Source organism: Aplidium turbinatum, chromosome 1 (assembly GCF_918807975.1).
Source record: "Aplidium turbinatum chromosome 1, kaAplTurb1.1, whole genome shotgun sequence".
NCBI classification, from domain to species: Eukaryota; Metazoa; Chordata; class Ascidiacea; order Aplousobranchia; family Polyclinidae; genus Aplidium; species Aplidium turbinatum.
Window position 1 is genome coordinate 22977803 of NC_137472.1, and position 16837 is coordinate 22994639.

Genomic DNA, 16837 nt, shown 5'->3' on the forward strand with positions numbered 1-16837 from the left:
TCACTAAAAGTGAACACAGTCATGTTCGGAAACTTGAATAATTTATTGATAAAGCTTTCGCCGACGCAAACCTGAACTAACAACAAATAAACACCGAACACGCGCATTAAAATACAATATATTTTTCTGTTCAATATAACATTTTGTGTGAAAAGCATTGCCCTACATGCCAAGCTGATACAATCTGCAGACTTTACTAGGAATAGCACCTAAAAGAATGAGCGCCAAAGTGCTCCGCACCTAAATATCCAGACGCCACAGTGTGCGTGCCTATTTGATCGTCGCCTAACTGTCTGCGCCTAAAAGACTTGCTCCCAAAAGAAACGATAGCCTATTGTGGAATATCCTAGTCAGCTAAAGTTCTCCTACACGATTTCAACGTTTAGCGACATTAAAACGATGTAGAAACGGCAATTTCTGCTGGTCGGTATAACTAGGCTACGGTATTTCAACGTTTAGCGACGTTAAAACGATAGGCCACACATTTGGTTATCTGTTACTACAATGTAAAAATAAACTGTTAGGCTAACTGGGTTTTTGGAACAACTTTTTACTGGTCGGGATAACTAGGCTACGGTACCCGATAATTTCCTTTCAATCCAAGCTGTAGGCCACACATTTGTTGAGCCAAACTACCGGTAATCATTTTAACTATTCAAAAGTACTAACTTATTGACATAAACATGATTTTTTTTGTAACATTTTTTTTATTTTCCCTTCATATCTTAAATTTTTCTAAAGGTGTTGCGGCCGTGCCAAATTTCCTTCAACTCAATCACTTCTGTCACATGCACGTTTTAACGTTCGCGTTTTGTCGCTTCTACCTTTTTCTCGACCTTTGCTATGTTGACGTGTAATGTTTTTGATATGATGATCACAAATAAAAACAACTGAACTGACATGACGAATTTTCATTTAATTGTTCCAACATTTTATTTCTATTTTCTCTGCACGATTTCAACGTTTAGCGACGTTGAAGCGATGTAAAAACGGCAATGATAAATAGGCTACGATACCCGATAATTTTCTATTTTTTTCTGCACGATTTCAACGTTTAGCGACGTTAAAACGATGTAAATGGCAATGATAATTAGGCTACGGCACCCGATAATTATCAAAAAAATTTCAAAAAATCTCTGAATAAGGAACTTTTCGAAAAAGGCTGTCTCCGAATAGGGAACTCCGAATCGGGAACTCCGAATCGGGAACTCCGAATCGGACTCTCCGAAACGGGCCATTCCGTATAATCATAGTGCTTAAACTTTAAAGAGCTACTTTTAACTGTAAACTATGTTATTATTTGTAGATAGGCTTGCTATTGTAATTATCTGACAATACCTGTTATGTTTGGCTGAATTAAAATGTCGGTAGGCCTAAATTGCAGCTTGTGTAAGCAAAAGTATAAACTGCATGATTTTGTGAGAGATGCTTCTCCAAGTAATGACACCCCAATGCTTTTAAAGTGTGGTCACACATATTGCAACAATTGCTTGCTTCGTATATATGAAAGTAAACAAAGAGTTTTGTGTCCAGCATGCAAAAAACTCACAACATGTTTTCAAGAAAAGGGAAATTTGGTGGGACTACTGCCAAACATGAGTGTTTTGGGACAACTATCTTTAAGAGATATATTAGTGACTTCTTCCGAGCTATTTTCTGAAACTGTATTTTTGGAAAAGCCAACTATTTTGAAAGATGGTCCAAGTCAACAGAAGTGCTCAGAATGCGTCAAGCAGATAGCAACTACCAGATGTGTGCAGTGTAGAGTCAGCATGTGTTGTGAGTGTTTTGATAATGTGCATGCCCATTCTAGAGTGTTACGACAGCATCAAGGAGTTCCGCTTTCACATGGAGGTCATGATGTATCATCATTGGATTGTGACATTCATCATTCGATGACAGAGTTGTATTGTGTGGATGATGAAAAGCTCGTATGCCGAGATTGTGTTAATTCGGATCACTCCACGCACCAGGTAATATTGTGATTTCAATATTTAGGTGAACATTTGGACGAGCACTGATATCTTGAAATTGCCTTCTCAGACAGAACCAGATAATTGTTATATCTTTCTTGCTAGACATATGCAATTAATTGATTTTGTTTGTATTACAAATTGTAATAAATGGAATGTATTTATGAATACAGTCACTTGCATTTTAAAGGCTTGTGAGACTGAGATATGATGGTCATTAACTTGTGATGGTCATTAACATGAACATTGTACATACAATGTACATTGTACAGGCCTCGAAACAACTTTTTTTCCGGCGGCCAAACGTGTCCGACTGAAGCAAGCTGTTTGGCGACCAATCACAAGCACATGGCAGCTATCGGAACTTCGACACGCATCAACATACAGTCCTCAAAATCAGCACATTTTTACTTCGGCAGAAACGTGCCGAGGCCAAACGACAAAAGTTGAAATTGCCTTGGCAATTGCTGTGAATGTTTATTATGAAACAATTGTATCAAAACATGTAAATCGAGAAGCGAAGAATATATTATACTAGAGTAAGACGGAATGGCCCGTTTCGGCGAGTCCGATTCAGCGAGTCCGATTCGGTGAGTCCAATTCGGCTAGTCCGATTCGGCAAGTGCCCTATTCGGCGAGAGCCCTTTTCGGCGAGTTCCCTATTCGACGATTTTTTGAATTTTTTTTTTAAATTATCGAGTACCGTAGCCTAATTATCATTGCCGTTTTAGGGGTTGGGGTTAAGGGTTAGGGGGTTAAGGGTTAGGGGGTTAAGGGTTAGGGGGTTGGAGGGTTTAGGTTAGAGGTTATTTGAACTTTTAGCGACGTTAAAACGATGTAAAAGCCATCAGCTGCTTGGTCAATCTTCTTCTTCTATCGAGTCTTATAAATTGATACTAATCTCTCTTTAGAAGTTTTAGTAGAATTCGCAGCTACTACTGTGTAGTGTGCTGACAGGGAATGCGACGTGAACGCTTCTACTATGATCAATCAATAATGTTAACAATTAAACCATAGACAGTGTGTATTGTGATTTATCGGAGTGCTTTAACTGCTTTCTAATCCTTTGTGATTATAAGTGGCAAAGTAGCCTACTTTATTCGCAAGGCCGCTTGCGTAAAATTTGCTCAGAACTTCATGGCGGACAAATGCGGCCGACGGAAGGGCGAGAGACCAGAAAGGCAAGTTGAGGAAGAAGGGTCTGCTACGATTCGGCGAGTCCGATTCGACTAGTCCGATTCGGCAAATTCCCTATTCGGCGAGAGCCCTTTTCGGCAAGTGCCCTTTTCGGCGAGTGCCCTTTTCGGCGAGTTTTTGAAATTTTTAAAAGGAAATTATCGGGTACCGTATCCTAATTGCAATTGCCGTTTTTACATCGTTTTAACGTCGCTAAACGTTGAAATCGTGCAGAAAGGAATAAAAATAAAATGTTTGAACTATTAAATTAAAATTCGTCATGTCAGTTCAGTTGTTTTTATTTGTGACCATCATATCAAAAAAAATACACGTCAACATAGCAAAGGTAGAAGCGACAAAACGCGAACGTTAAAACGTGCTTGAATTCGTCATGTCAGTTCAGTTATTTTTATTTTTGACCATCATATCAAAAACAATACACGTCAACATAGCAAAGGTAGAAGCGACAAAACGCGAACGTTAAAACGTGCTTGAATTCGTCATGTCAGTTCAGTTGTTTTTCTTTCTGATCATGATATCAAAAACAATACACGTCAACATAGCAAAGGTGTAGAAAAAGGTAGAAGCGACAAAACGCGAACGTTAAAACGTGCTTGTGACCGAAGTAAGTTATTGAGTTGAAAGAAATTTGGCAAGGTTGCATCACTTTCAGAAAAATTTAAGATATGAAGGAAAAATAAAACAAAGAAAATGTTAGAAAAAACTAATGTTTATGTCTATAAGTTAGTACTTTTGAATATTTAAAATCATAGGCGCCTAACTATTTTTTTGGCCGTGGGGGCGAAAGCGTGTTTCATCAGCAGCAAACTAAATTCAGCGAAATGTCACGCAGATGGATGACGTAATTATGTCGTCACATTAGGATTGCTTTTATTGTCACACTCGGAGTTATCGCTACGTTCGACCTGCCGTTAATTATTATAAACAAAGCTCGACCAAAACACATGCTATGCGTCTGCGTTGGCTAGCGGTTGATGGACTGCGACTCTTTAAGCTAAGCGCAGCATAAAGTTTAGCAACGAACTAGATTTATTAACATGAAACAAGAGACGAAAAGGTTTACTAAAAGGTATACTGTAAATGGAATGAAAATACTAGCTTGATCATATGCTTGAAAATATACCTGTTGAAAGCAAAATCATTCATGTTTACATCAATTCAACAGCACGTCACCTTTAATAAATTTAAAAGTTGCTGACATCCGTAAACAGCCCTTGAAAAATAGTTACAAAGAGACGTTTGATTAAGGTTTCGATTTGACATTGCTCCCTTTTCACTACAATATCGCAACTTATGGCTGACCAGTTTTCAAGTTTCAATTCGCTGTAATAGCCTACGCCCGTTTTTCGTGTTGCAGATGAAACAAAAGATGCGCATATTCCCCCGCCTTTGATCGGGTTTCTATGGCAACGGACGTGTGTGCGCCATGCAGTTTGCGCGAGTCCGTTGTTGTGTTGATTATGCCGCTTGTGCGACTGTGGGCAGTGCGGTTTGTACCAGCCCTTGTTACGTTGGTTAGTGGTAACCTCGGGAGACTTCAAGTTCATTTTCACAGCAACCGATTCACTGCCGCGACAATTCTCTGCAGAGGTTTCGACTTTCGAAAGCGACAGCGAGGCTGTTTGCAAGCGCATTAAGTTAAACGCACGCTGCGTCAACGTAGCAAATTATGTTGTTTTTGGGTGCATTCAACATCTGATGACATTGAATCGACGCAAAATGGTAGATTTTTGCTATGTCGCAGGCAACAATCAGTCATTTTTACATTGATTCAACGTCTGCAGACGTTAAATCAACGTAAAAATGACAGATTTTTTTGTCTGGGGTGGGATTGTAGCATCGCTACTCGTTCTAGTGATTATTTACTGCGAAGCTGTTGCGGTTTGCATTTAAAAATGTTTTCCTGCTGCCGATCGCTAGTTCATCTATTGTTTTATGTATCAATGCCGCATAAAAAGTTGCTCCCACGCGGAAATATGCTTAGGCGCCTATGGTTAAAATGATTAGTTTGGATCAACAAATGTGTCACCTACACTCCTACAGCTTAGATTGAAAGGAAATTATCGGGTAGGCTACCGTAACCTAGTTATCCCGACCAGCAAAAATTTGTTCCAAGAACCCAGTTAGCCTAACAGTTCATTTTTACATTGTAGTAACAGAATGAAAAGGCTAACCAAATGTGTGGCCTATCGTTTTAACGTCGCTAAACGTTGAAATCGTGTAGAAAAGGGTGCTTTTGCTGACTAGGATACGTTGAAACTGAGAAACATTCACAGAAGCCCTACGATACGTTGCATTTTTAAGATAATGTATTCAGACGTTGAATCAATGTACAAATGAAATGTTATGCTAAATGGGTTCTTGGAACAAATCGTAGGGCTTCTGTGAATGTTTCTCAGTTTCAAAGTATTCTAGTTACTTCATTATGTTAGTTAGTTATTTCATTCTGTTACTACAATGTAAAAATGAACTGTTAGGCTAACTGGGTTCTTGGAACAAATTTTTGCTGGTCGGGATAACTAGGCTACGGTACCCGATAATTTCCTTTTAATCCAAGCTGTAGGCCACACATTTGTTGGTCCAAACTAATCATTTTAACTATTCAAAAGTACTAACTTATAGACATAAACATAGGCGTCGATTTTTTTCTTAGAAGAGAGAAATTCTGGGTGGGCGAGACTTTTCAAACAGATTTCATTGAATGTGTATGTTTGCAAATTCGCAATGGTTCAGTCTTCAAAATGAGCATATTTTTACTTCTGCAAAAACGTTGCCGAGGCCAAACGGCAAAATTTGAAATTGCCTCGGCAATTACTGTGAATATTTAGTAGGAAAAGATTGTACTAAAACATGTAAAACGAGAAGCGAAAAATATACTCGAGTAGTCTATTACGAACGCATTGTTTGATTTGTTGTGATGTAATAATACCAAAAGTAGTGATAAAGCGAGCAGCGCGATACGCACGCTGTTATGGTAATTCACGTTAAAAAACTCACGGGGAGGAGGAAAGTAAGTTAATTTTGGGTTGATTCAACGTTCGAGTCAGCACAAGTCAATTTAATTTTTCCGGCGGGTTATATTGCGTAACAACAATGCCCAATAAGAAATTTACGTTTGTTTTACGCTAATTCGACATGTAGCGACGTTGAATTATCATAAAATAACGTTAATTGCTCAACCAGGTACAGGTGACATATTAATAGCTCCCTGCGAGATCGCCTCGATTTATGTAAGCTTGTTATAAGCCAACATAATTTCGGCACAATTGGGACACTGCGAGCAACACAAAGCCTGTTTGATAAAGAACTAGTCAGAATCGGTATCATCAGATGCTGTATCAGCTGGACGAGATAACGGAAAGCGAGGCGCAACAAGGAGTAGATGCTTACAATAAATTGACGTCTATTGGGAGTTAAATCAATGCAAATAGGGTGATATTTTTATAAAAGATTCTCCCAGCTGGGCACGTGTCTAAGCGCCGGCGAAGTAGGAAGTAACCCAAACAAAACATCCAGCAATAGTAAGATTGAATCAAATTCCTAGTCTGGTGTAGTCTAAGAAAATTAGTTTTTTCTTGTAATCTTGTGGTCCTTACAATCACCTCGGCAATTGCCTACGCTAATTTCGAAAAGTGTGGTTAGTCTTTCTCACAAAGACTGCGTTTAGCCTCACTGCAGCAATTAAGCTTTAATAGGTTGGATGTTTTCTTTCTTGCATCTTGCGATCTTATGAGCGTTGCTAAACTAAACAAACTTCTTTTATGTTTTGCTTTGCGACCTAAAAAGCGCGTAACTCGTGATTTGTTATCTTTAAAGTGGCGCCTTCGGATTTGCCGCATTTTGATTTGTAAAAGCGATTGTTTTAGTACGTCTTTAGTTTGTATCGGTTATTTTATTGTCATGTTCATTATGATGTCATATTCACATTCCCTTACGCTGACCGGGAACTGAAGTTTGATTGTGACGTAACGAAAGTGAGACCATTCGGAGAAAAAATCAAACGTGGCTTTCTCTCACCAGAAATTGCCAGCTGTGGCAGTTGCCGTAGCAACAACAATGCAGTGAGTACCGCATTTTTTCCACGCAGCGTTGTTGCGGAATTGCTTTGTTCTGTCGCATACCTAGCGAGAGACATAGCGTAAAACAAGAAGTTGCGCTGCAGTTGGTTGGATAGTCCAGCGTTTAAGAAAAACGGAAATAATTGTAACGAACACTTCATAAGTGTCATGAAAACAGGGTGGGCGAAACATATTTTGCCCACCCTCGTTTCACAGCAGGGTGGGCGTCGCCCACCCGGCCCACCCTATTTCGACGCCTATGGACATAAACATGATCTATTTTATTTTTTTTTTGTAACATTTTCTTTGTTTTATTTTTCCTTCATATCTTAAATTTTTCTGAAAGTGTTGCAACCTTGCCAAATTTCTTTCAACTCAATAACTTACTTCGGTCACAAGCACGTTTTAACGTTCGCGTTTTGTCGCTTCTACCTTTTTCTACACCTTTGCTATGTTGACGTTTATTTGATATCATGATCAGAAAGAAAAACAACTGAACTGACATGACGAATTCAAGCACGTTTTAACGTTCACGTTTTGTCGCTTCTACCTTTGCTATGTTGACGTGTATTGTTTTTCATATTATGATGGTCAGAAATAAAAACAACTGCACTGACATGACGAATTTTAATTTAATAGTTCAAACATTTTATTTTTATTCCTTTCTGCACGATTTCAACGTTTAGCGACGTTAAAACGATGTAAAAACGGCAATTGCAATTAGGCTACGGTACCCGATAATTTCCTTTTAACACTTTGCTCCTCAAAGGGAGGCCAGATTTGGCCCCCCCCTCATATTTCCTTTAATTATTTGAAGCACAGTAACGCCATGCACTTGGTTTTTCTTGACTTTTCCTAAAATTGCCAGGCGGATCTGATGATATTAAATTTGATGCTAAAAGTTGTGTAGTTTTCTTGTAAATTCAAGATTTTGGTGAATTTTTGCTATTTCTAGCTAACTTCCAGCAAAGCGTGAAATGGATTACATTGCGATGACAAGCCATAAGCTCATAATTGCTTCGTGCATCGATATGCGCGAGCAGAGAGAAGCATCCTCTTGCTTTCTTTTGTTTAGTTTGACCTCAATAATACAAAGCGCGTTATTTCTTATGCTACAAAGAAAAGCCAGTGATCACAAAGCTGTTAATTAGAAACAATAATAGCAAGCTTTTTTGCGTTATCAGCTCTACAAAGAAGAATAGCAATCCACGATCAAAATAGTAGGCTATGGAGGCCACAAACTATTCAAAACAGTTGTTTCAAGCAGATAATATTCATTGACGAATAAAAAACGTTACAATAAGAAACCTTCTCTTGGATAAAGACACGAAAACCTGGTTTCGAAATAAACGTTCTATGGAAATGCTCTCATTGACAAAACTTGCAATTGTGGAAATGTATCACTGCAAATGCTTTTGGGAGAAGCCGGAGAAATAGCGTTTTTGCAAACAGTAATTGTGAGATACACTCAAAATTATGAGATAGGCTCCATTTACACGTAGCAGCTAACTCGATGGCGTCCCTTCACTGCTTTATGTCGCCTACTTGTTGTTATGTCCTGTATTTTTTGTTTCACAGTGCACTGTGTTTTGTTCCAAAGAGCGCAAAATAAAGATGATAATGCCTCATCTACATTACAAAATATTTTGTAATGTAGGCCTACAAACAAAATGTACAATGTACATTACAAAATATTTTGTACTGTAGACGAGGCATAAATTTAGGCGTCACATAAGACAAACAACAAATCAGCTTTCTTCATCATTGATTCAACATCTGAATACGTTGCGCCAATGTATAAGAGGCCGGCTATTGTGAAGACCCGCCATTTATAAACGATCCGATTATACCAAAAGTGGGACAAACTAGTGGATCAAAGAATGAATAAATAATGCTGAGAAAAGTAAATCTAAGTGACGAACAATACCGATGTCTTCATTTATCTTGGAAAAATGCTGCCTAAACTTATCAACAAAAAATACAGTAAATAACGGCAAGGATCCCGAAAGCAGAATTTGCTCGACTTTGGCATGAATTTAGTCAGACATCTACAGTAATAATTCCACACATACAATAACGGGCTCTCAACTGCTGTAAGATACATAATAATCAACCTGGTTCTGGGCGATTTGTGTAACAGTTTAGGGAAAGACACTACTTGAAATGATGCACCACACAAAAGATTTTCAATGAAGACTGAGTCTAAAAACCGATGTGGATAGTGCTGCACAATAACTTCAAGTTTAGGACAGAAGAGGCACAAAATATCACGATAAAAATAAAGACCTTGTGGGAAATTTTCGAGAATCATAACACGATGCAAATACCATAAACGCTTAGTTTGCATGCTGCTCTAAGCTGGCCGGCAACCACAAAGGTAGACAATAGCCTACAGGCAGTTTATAATTCGATAACAGCGCAATAAACATCATAAATACGTAAACCGACAATTTTCTTTTACAAACGTTTTACGTCTAATAGTAAATTTTCCCCCAACAATTTTTTGTGAAGCACTTGCAAACCACGGTTTTGTAAAATAATTCATCATTATTATTTTTTACTTCTCGGATATGGTAAAACGTCATCAGCAAAATCACAAAAAAAATTTCATTACTTCAATGTAGTAGGCCTAAGAATTTTTTATAGAATTGTAGCCACGTTGTTTCAACAAAGAAGCCATTGTTTAGCAGTGTAAAGTTATAGAAAATAATTTGCAATCATGCAAATGGTTGGAAAGAATCTAGGAAGTCTTCTCACAATCTGGCACAAAATGATTATGTTTATTGTATCTCAGTAAAATGTTTTACGACAAACTTTGAAGCTTCGTTATAATCATTTTTATCTTTGAAGTCAAACGTTATTTTTTTTTGGCCAGAAACATAATCACTGCCTTGCTGACGTTGTCCCTTTTACGCGTATTTTTAGTGCTTCAAACAATAAGGACCCAGTCAGCAATCCAGTCCTTTTACATTGATTCAACATTTGTAAACGTTAAATTTATGTAGATTTGCTGACTGTGGGTTATTTCACATTTCCTTTGTTTACGCATGTTCCTCAATTCGCTGTTGCATTATTTCGACGCTGGCTGACTAAAAATGTATTTTCAAATTGATTGACACAATCTTCAATAAAAAGTGAGCTTCGAACTTAGCTTTGTTGATGTAAATGCTGTATTTTTTGTGGATGTAATTTATGAGTCATGTTTATAAACACCCGTAAGCGAAATGACTTATGATGTGGCCTGCATGATATTTGTGATGCGACTTGACACAAATCCACAATTTCAAAAGCACCTAATTTGAACTTAGAAATTTCAGATTATTTCAACAACTTGTTCAATTGTCTTCTCTCTACTAAAAATATTCATACTACAAACTCAATTGTAGACCTAAAATACACAAACGAAGATGTAAAGAGCTATTCAAGCAGGCTAAGGTGTTACTTATGAGAAATTTGGTTCCATAAAACTAGAAGCTAGCCATGAGTTTCGGAATGCATTAGTTTAGGATAAAAATGTAAGACAACAAACGCAATTTTGTTTTTTTCAAATTCGTGTAACAATATTACTCTGATTGTAACTATTTTAGAATCAGTAAGTAGCTTACAACAAGATTTGCTCGCAAGTCGTAAATTCAAATCAATGCAATGATTCGGCACACCGCACACACACTTCGTGCGTTCGATCGAGCTCTTTGTTATTTAGAAGTTTGCATGAAATCGGATTAGCACGGTTAATTAAAGGCGGCAAGTTAAATCAAAATTGTCGTTTTTGGGTACCTTTGCAAAAATTGAAATATCAAGTTTAACATATAAAATTTTAAAATAATGAGTTTTCAAACTTATAGACAAGTGATTTGCTTTCACACCAGTGCAACTTCTGTTGAAATAGCATCAGCGGATAACTCGTAACAGCTGATTGAATTTGATCCAAAAACGGCCCCCCCTTGAGCAGTTAACTTCCAAAAAAACGTTGAAAAGCAAAGGGTTAAAAATTTCAAAAACTCGCCGAATAGGAAACTCGCCGAATCGGACTAGTCGAATCGGACTCGCCGAATCGGACTCGCCGAAACGGGCCATTCCGAGGAAGAAAGCAGCAAGGTGGGCTTAACGAGAGAGGATGCGTTAAACAGATCGATGTGGAGGGAGGGTGTGAAGGCGATTGCAGCATTTGGAGGTGAATCCGGCCACCCTCGGTAACGTGGACATCACCGGATTAAAACTGGACTACTACAACAACTCTGAGAATTGATGACTTATGCAATCTCATCCGTCCCATTGATGTTGTCAGTTATTAAGTAAACAAAATTCAGTTTTATTCATTTTTACCTTTGCATTGGGGGTCCGCAAATAAACAGATTCACAAATAGTGGTCCGTGGCCCAAAAAAGTTTGGGAAACCCTGAACAAGGTAGTAGTAGTCCAGTTTTAAATTCGGTGTTTTCCCCATTACTGAGGGTTGCCGGATTTACCTCCAAGTGTCGCAATCACCTTCACACGCTGCCTCCACATCGATCTGTCTAACGCATCCTCTCTTGTGAAGCCCATCTTGCTGCTTTCCTCCTCAACTTGCCTTTTCCACGTTTCCTTGGGTCTTCCTTGTTTTCTACGACCCTCTTGACATTACCAACCCAAAGTCGATTTCAGTTTAATTTCCACCTGCACTGAAAGTTACTTTTCTTTCTTCCACTTAGGGAAGGTGGGGTTAGTTGAGTCATGTTTCAGATTTTTCCTTATATTTTTTTTACTTATTGTAGATACACCTATGAAACTCTAAGTGAAACAAAGGTAATGAAGTATGCTTGCTACTACCCATTTATCAAAATGCTATCTCATGCTTAATTGCCATTTTTATTACCTCAAACATAGAGCACCGTTTGACTCAACCAACCCCGCAGGCAGGGTTAGTTGAGTCAGTGGGTGGGGTTAGTTGAGGCGCAATGGCATTCATGAGATGCATAACTTTTTGGGTCTATATTGGGCACCTCCCCTATTTGGCACCTCTGATCTATACCATCAATGAACGTTTATTGTAGGTAGGCCTATTCAGGAGTGGGGAATAACCTACTTTGTACTGTGGGCCACAAAAATTATTAACAATACCAGGCAGGCCACATGGCCCCAAATTCGCCCGTTTTCACTTCCACAGTCTTTCCCTGAAAAAAGAGTCTTCACTGCAACCAGACCCAAATTTTTCTCGGTTATTTTACCCGACTTTATGTCGTTTCTCTAAGAAAACAAAAATATGTCTTTACCGCAACCAGGCCCTAATTTCTCTCGATTTCGCCCTACTTCATGCCATTTCTCTAAAAAAAAGTCTTCATACCGCCTAGACCTAAATTTCACACATTCTATCGAAATTAGTGACGTGAAATCTAATACTTTTCATGCTTTTTCCACGGGCCACATTGTATTGCTTCGCGAACCAAATTTGGCAAAATTGGAAGTAGGCCTATTTCCATTGGAGACACATAAGTGGTCTCTGAACTAGCTGAATTCCGAGCAGAAGTTACGCTGGAACAAGCTTGATGTGCAGCACTAATATTGGTGTGTTTCGAAGGTTGCGGACAACTGATCCGTGTGTTCATTGATTTCTGAAGCACCGTTTTCAGCTTAAATCCCAACACGTAGCCTAACTCTAAAGGTCGGTTGGTCATTTTTGTTGGAGCAAAATCTATGTCAGTGAAAATGTCTCTGTACACAGGATAGGCGGCCTATATCCCTGTTGTCTCAAAACCGGCAGCAATATTTTTGTGGGAAAAAGCATTTTCATAGGCTTGGTTTGTAATGCCAGCCACATCATCTAGGCTAGCCTATGGGTCAGATGCATCAATTTTGTACCCTGTAGTCTCCAGAACGCATTTTTGCAGTTTTGGTATTTCTTAAGGTTTCAGTCTACTTTTTTAGGCTTTAAGTTACAGTTTAGATATGTGCCCCCCCTATGTAATGCTAATTTTCAATGGAAATTGTTAACTTCTTAGCAAAAATTTTGGATTTATCACAAAATTGCCCACTTTTTTTGGATTTTTCACGTTTTTACTTCTGTAATTCCCTTGTGATTTTTCACAGGCACATACTGCAGTGCTAAACTGACTTTTATTTAACACTGTGCAGCTTTAGCTACATTTTAATGTTGAAATGACACTGGCTTTACAATTTTGGCCTTGTATTTTTCTCAATTTTACGAATCTGCAATTTTGGCTCCACTATGTTGTAGTCTCCAGAACGACCCATGGTACTACTCTACCAATGCCTACTCTGTGCTCCTGTTTGGGTGTAAAATGATGCAAACTTATATATAAACAAACCTACAAAACAAGAAAACAGATTTACTAAAAAGTGTGATAATAGTTCACTCTTCTATGGAAGCTATTTAGCCTGGCTCCAAAATTGTGTAGTCTCCAGAACAAACTTTAACAAAAAATGTATGCTTCCCTGTTTAAAATGGCAAACATTCTTCCAGTATGTGATGGACTAGTATGCTCACTTAGCAGGATTTCATAGAGAGGACTCGGAATAAATAAAAGATTAGGAATTTCTTTCTTATTGAATTTGTCTGTAGTCTCCAGAACACTGTAGTCTCCAGAACTTTTTTTTTTCTTTTTTTTTGTAAAACCAGTAAGCACTCCTTTGTACAGTTATTTTTACATGTAATGTTACTATAAAAGTTGCTCATAAGAAATGATACCTGTTGAAGCATTCTGTAACCTATTTTTGATCTTAGAGAACATAGATACAGTTAAAGTTGTTAAATTTTAATTTAGCTGTGATTGTGAGGTGCTTTTTACGCATCTTTGATTGGCAATGGCTCCATATGAAAAAAGTATTGCTATTACTATTGCTAGCATATGATTTATTACTACCTTGAGGTCAAACAATACATGACTTTGGCTGAAGTATCAGAATATTTAGGTACATTATCGCACAACTGCAGTAAACCTGCTAGAAACTGATAAAATGGGTATACTCACACTGATATTTAATTTTCAGTATGAAAACACGATATTTTTTGGGGGCAGTCTTTTGATTTAGTTGGTAGAGAAGTATCTCAAGACTTTTAAATCAAAATTTTATGGCACCAAGCATTCTGAATTTTTTCTCCGTTCTGGAGACTACAGGTACAAAATTGATGCATCTGACCCCTATAGGCTACTACAAACCTTTCCAGGATTATTTATTTGCCAGGAACTCAATGCTCTGTTGTAGTAGGCCTTAAACGGGCCATACACAGCCCTGTCCAAAGGCTGTAATTAATGAGATGTGTGAGGGTGTAAAACTAAACAGAAAAGTAGGCCTAATGGATAATTTTAATCAAATAATAGCTCATTTTGTCCAAGTAACTGATTTAATAATGCACGTTTAGCAATTCAAATTCAGAGTAAGATTTCAGCAGCCTGAAACTTGAGGTAGGATTAGTTGAGTCATTGCCTCAACTAGCCCTGCAGCTATTGACTCAACCAACCCCAATCCTTCCTCGTGACAATTATTGAACATATTATCTATACGTAAAGCTTTATCAGTCTTACATAAATGTACTATGCTTAAGATAGCTATAAACTATATGAAACTTTGACGCTATCTTCGCTTACGCCTAGCATAACTTCAGCATCCCAATCAACTTTGAGCTGAAAATATTTACTTTTTAGTCCAAAATATGGCATTTTGGTGACTGTATAACCTGTATGACTTGCACGGCTGCTAAAGCAAGATGGACGCAGTTACCCATAATGCTTATTGTTTCTAGCAATTAATCTTCACGAAGTCATGCTTGGTTAGTCAGAAAACAATGGTGACTCAACTACAGGCCTCGAAATTTGTTTTTGTTGACGGCGGACAAACGTGTCCGGTCTGAGCAGCTATCTCGGCGGACAAATTAAGTCTCACGGTGGACACACCAGTTTTAGCGTCGATCGTCATACTTAATCACTTTATCTTGATAATTCTTCGCCATTTGAGAACTATAGCTACGGTTTAGAAGGCTTTTTAAAATTTCACCGAAGTCACTCTGAAAGGCTTTCATCAGCACAACGATGTGCGCTTGAAGAGTCAAAGCGCCGTGTAGCTGTTTAATACGCACACAACTGATTAACTTCCACCGAACGAGGTCATGTGGCTCCTTGCGTCACAGTGCTCTGGGCACGAGTCGGAACACTTCTACACTAACGCTACTATTTTTTATTGTGTAACTGTAAAGTTTCACTTGGCTTTTTTCTTTAGGTTTATTTCTGCGTGTCATATGAGCGAAAGTGAATTTTTCTTGGGCCTTTTTTTTCTTACCGTACTGTAATACCAAAACTCAACAAATTTTTCTGATCTTGCTGTAATAGCCTATTTGTATAAATCTAATTTTGTAACCAACCTTGCTTTATCAATGTTACTCAGAGATTAAAGCCAGACACTGTGATGTAAGACTTGAATTATGTTGCGCGTGATTGGTGTAGAACAGGGGTTCTTAACCTTTTTTCCCTTATTACCCATTTCTGTCCAGATCAAAGTCCCATTACCCAAAATCTAATTTTATCTATTTTACCATATTAAAAATATAAAACAGCGTTATTCAGCAAAAACAACATTTAACGTAAAGAACGGCATCAATAGTTTCAGTGAGACATTTGCGCTGTTTTTGTGTACAATCGATGCAATATTGGGTGCGATTTTGGATACTGCACAAAGCAAATCTGACTTCAGATCTAACAGCTTGTTTCGAAGTTTTGACTTCAAAGCAACAACACTTGAAAATGCTGATTCACAGAGATAAGTGGAATGAAACATAGTCAACAATGTTAGTGGTTTTGCACAACTTTTGGATATGCTTATTGCTTTCCCCATCATTCCCCAGAATTTTCTCAAGCTTTCATCTTCAAAAGAATATAGCTCGCTCGTCTCAACACTAACTCTAAATGTACACTTAGCTATATAAACTACTTCAAACAACTGCTAACAGCAACGCAGCCATCAAGCTTGCTCATAAAACAACTGTAACTGAACTGATTATACAAGAAAAATCTTACTAATATGTCACAAAAATGAAATACATAAAACCGGCAACAAAAATGATGCGAAAAATAAATCACTATGACGAAAGAATTCTAAAAATGATAAAATATCACTGTGCTTGTTTGGTTGTTTTGAACGGACTCAAAACATAAAAAAAGCATAAGTAATAAAGCAACTTTACCACTTACAGAGCTCTGTGACATTGTTTGTTACATCTATAATTCTAAATATTCTGGTTCAGCTGATTACCCACCTGCTATCCTGAAATTACCCACATGTGGGTAATTACCCATAGGTTAAGAACCACTGGTGTAGAAGTACCGGTACTCCCATCCATTCTTAGCAAAGAATTCACCTTTGTTACGCTGATTCAATGTCAGTAAGAAAAAGAATGTCATCAATAGTTGAAGCAACATAAAAATCGAAAGTTTTCCTGCTTGATTGGAAGCTAAGGAATACAGTATTCACACTTTCTAGAAGCGCGCTAGAATGCGTGGGAAATAATCTTCTCGCAAGTCGCAACAATTGTTCGTGCTATGCAATGACGATTTGTATCGCTCCTGTGTTATTTTTCGGCGGACAAATATGACCGATCTAAATGGTACTTCCCGCGGAC

General features: G+C 38.0%; 1 protein-coding gene across 1 annotated transcript in view; it reads left to right on the forward strand.

Annotated features, from left to right (window-relative positions):
• The first annotated feature begins 1595 nt into the window (after positions 1-1595).
• The window catches only part of LOC145788358 (uncharacterized), a 110388-nt gene continuing 95146 nt past the window's right edge, over positions 1596-16837 (forward strand). Inside the window, exon 1 of the mRNA XM_082600135.1 lies at positions 1596-1973. Within this exon, the coding sequence (XP_082456261.1) occupies positions 1596-1973 (378 nt within the window). The remainder of the gene's footprint in view (positions 1974-16837) is intronic.